The sequence below is a fragment of the Gavia stellata genome, chromosome 5 (assembly GCF_030936135.1).
Source record: "Gavia stellata isolate bGavSte3 chromosome 5, bGavSte3.hap2, whole genome shotgun sequence".
Taxonomy (NCBI): Eukaryota; Metazoa; Chordata; class Aves; order Gaviiformes; family Gaviidae; genus Gavia; species Gavia stellata.
The window spans coordinates 15,615,153-15,616,911 of NC_082598.1; the positions used below are offsets into that span (position 1 = coordinate 15,615,153).

The 1,759-nt window shown below is 36.4% G+C and overlaps 1 protein-coding gene across 1 annotated transcript; it reads right to left on the reverse strand.

The window, feature by feature from the left end:
• Nucleotides 1-328: 328 nt before the first annotated feature.
• On the reverse strand, nucleotides 329-1,371 carry HS3ST1 (heparan sulfate-glucosamine 3-sulfotransferase 1). The gene has a single exon (XM_009812592.2). The coding sequence runs from the start codon at nucleotides 1,309-1,311 to the stop codon at nucleotides 349-351; it is 963 nt and encodes a 320-aa protein (XP_009810894.1). The 5' UTR covers nucleotides 1,312-1,371; the 3' UTR covers nucleotides 329-348.
• Between the last annotated feature and the right edge of the window lie 388 nt (nucleotides 1,372-1,759).

Genomic DNA, 1,759 nt, shown 5'->3' on the forward strand with positions numbered 1-1,759 from the left:
AGTCCAGAATAGTCCAGAAAGGCCAAAGTATTCAAACAATTCTGAAGGGTTCTGTTGAAATGAATTTCTTATTTATTAAAAAGACAACGCATTCTCAAGAGACCATCTTCTGCAGTGAAATAATTTAGTTTCTTCATATAGACACATCATACACAATGTTAACAACCATGAAAAACAATACAAAATGCTTTCAAATTTAACAAGTAGAAAAATATAACTAGTATATATGGCAATTGTGAATCTAATACTGTACAGAAGTATTTATGGATTTTACAAATAAATTATAGTTTAAATGCCCTTTTTAAAATTTCTAAATGTACATTGGAACATAGGTTCTGAAGTTTACCACTAACTTGCCACAACTGAGTGCCAGTCAAATGTTCTGCCCACAAGCTCAAAAAATTTCTTGTTGGGTTCATGGAAATACTCATGCAGTTTCTCAAGTAATCGGGTATCTACTTGTGGGTGTGCCCGTCCTTTTGACTCATGTAAGCAACGCTCTCTGCCACTGTCCCTTAGGCAGTAGAAGCCTTTAGTTTTATTGAAATAAAAGTTTGAAGCATTTATCTGTGGCGATAACTTCAAAAATCTCTCTACCTTCTCTATTTCTGGGAAGGGATCTTTGATTAGTTTATCCCCATCTACTATGTGGATACGATTAAGAGGAAAATACTTCAGCCAGTTTTGCATGTGAATGTAGTATAAGCTTCTGTTTATTGCCTTGTAGTCCACATTAAGATCACCATCTTTAATCAGGAATTGTTCAATGGATGGATACGGCTTGTGCTTCTGCATGTGATTATAGAACACTTGAGTGTAATCTGATAGTACTCTCTCACTTGGGTCTCTTAAAATAAGGAGTAGTCTCATTGATTGGTTCATGTTATAAACTCTTTCAGGCACTTTAGGTGATGTGAAATATGCTGGAGTTTTTTCCACGGTGATCTGATGGGGATAAGAGAATGGCATTTGATTAATATACCACTGCAATCCATTTCTGTAATGATCTTCCCAGTCAAAGAAGTGAACTTCACTTTCTGCTGCCGCAATATCTGGATGGAGACTCAACATCTCTAACAAAGCTCTTGTACCACCTTTTCTCACTCCAATAATGATAGTCTGTGGCAGCTGCCGGCATGATCCATTAGAATGAATGTTTTCCTTGAAGTCATTTTTTTGAGATGTTTTCTTTAAAAGCTCTCTCTGAACAGACTGAGAAGAAGTCTCAGCCTTCGAATTTATAGCCGGTCTGGAAGGCACTATCTGAGGTTGAACAATAAGCAACACAGCTCCCAGCAGAAAAGCTGCCATGACAGAAGTTCTTAGTCTCGTTTCACTCAAGCAGGTAATGGGGCATAGAGTGATTTCCACCGAGAACAACCCTTAAAAGTTGTTTTGGTTTTGCCGAGTGAACATGTATTTCTCAAACAGAAACTTTGCTGAAAGAGGGAAAAGAAAAAGAAAAGCACATTATTTTATACTCAGACATATCTCTACTAAAGCCACACTGCAAGTATCTTTTGCTCTTCACAACTGCACAAACTTCTTTAGCTTTCCCAACTCTAGGTTCATAGATCATTTGATATAATTAAATTCTTTAAAAAGACAGGCACATACAATAATGCCATCAGAAAATGATTTCCAGTCATCAGGAGACATGAACATTCTGAATCTTTCTCTTGCACCCAAGATTCATCCAGAGTATGATTTATTATTTTTTTAAAATCTGATTTCATTGGAGTTAAACCACAATCACAAG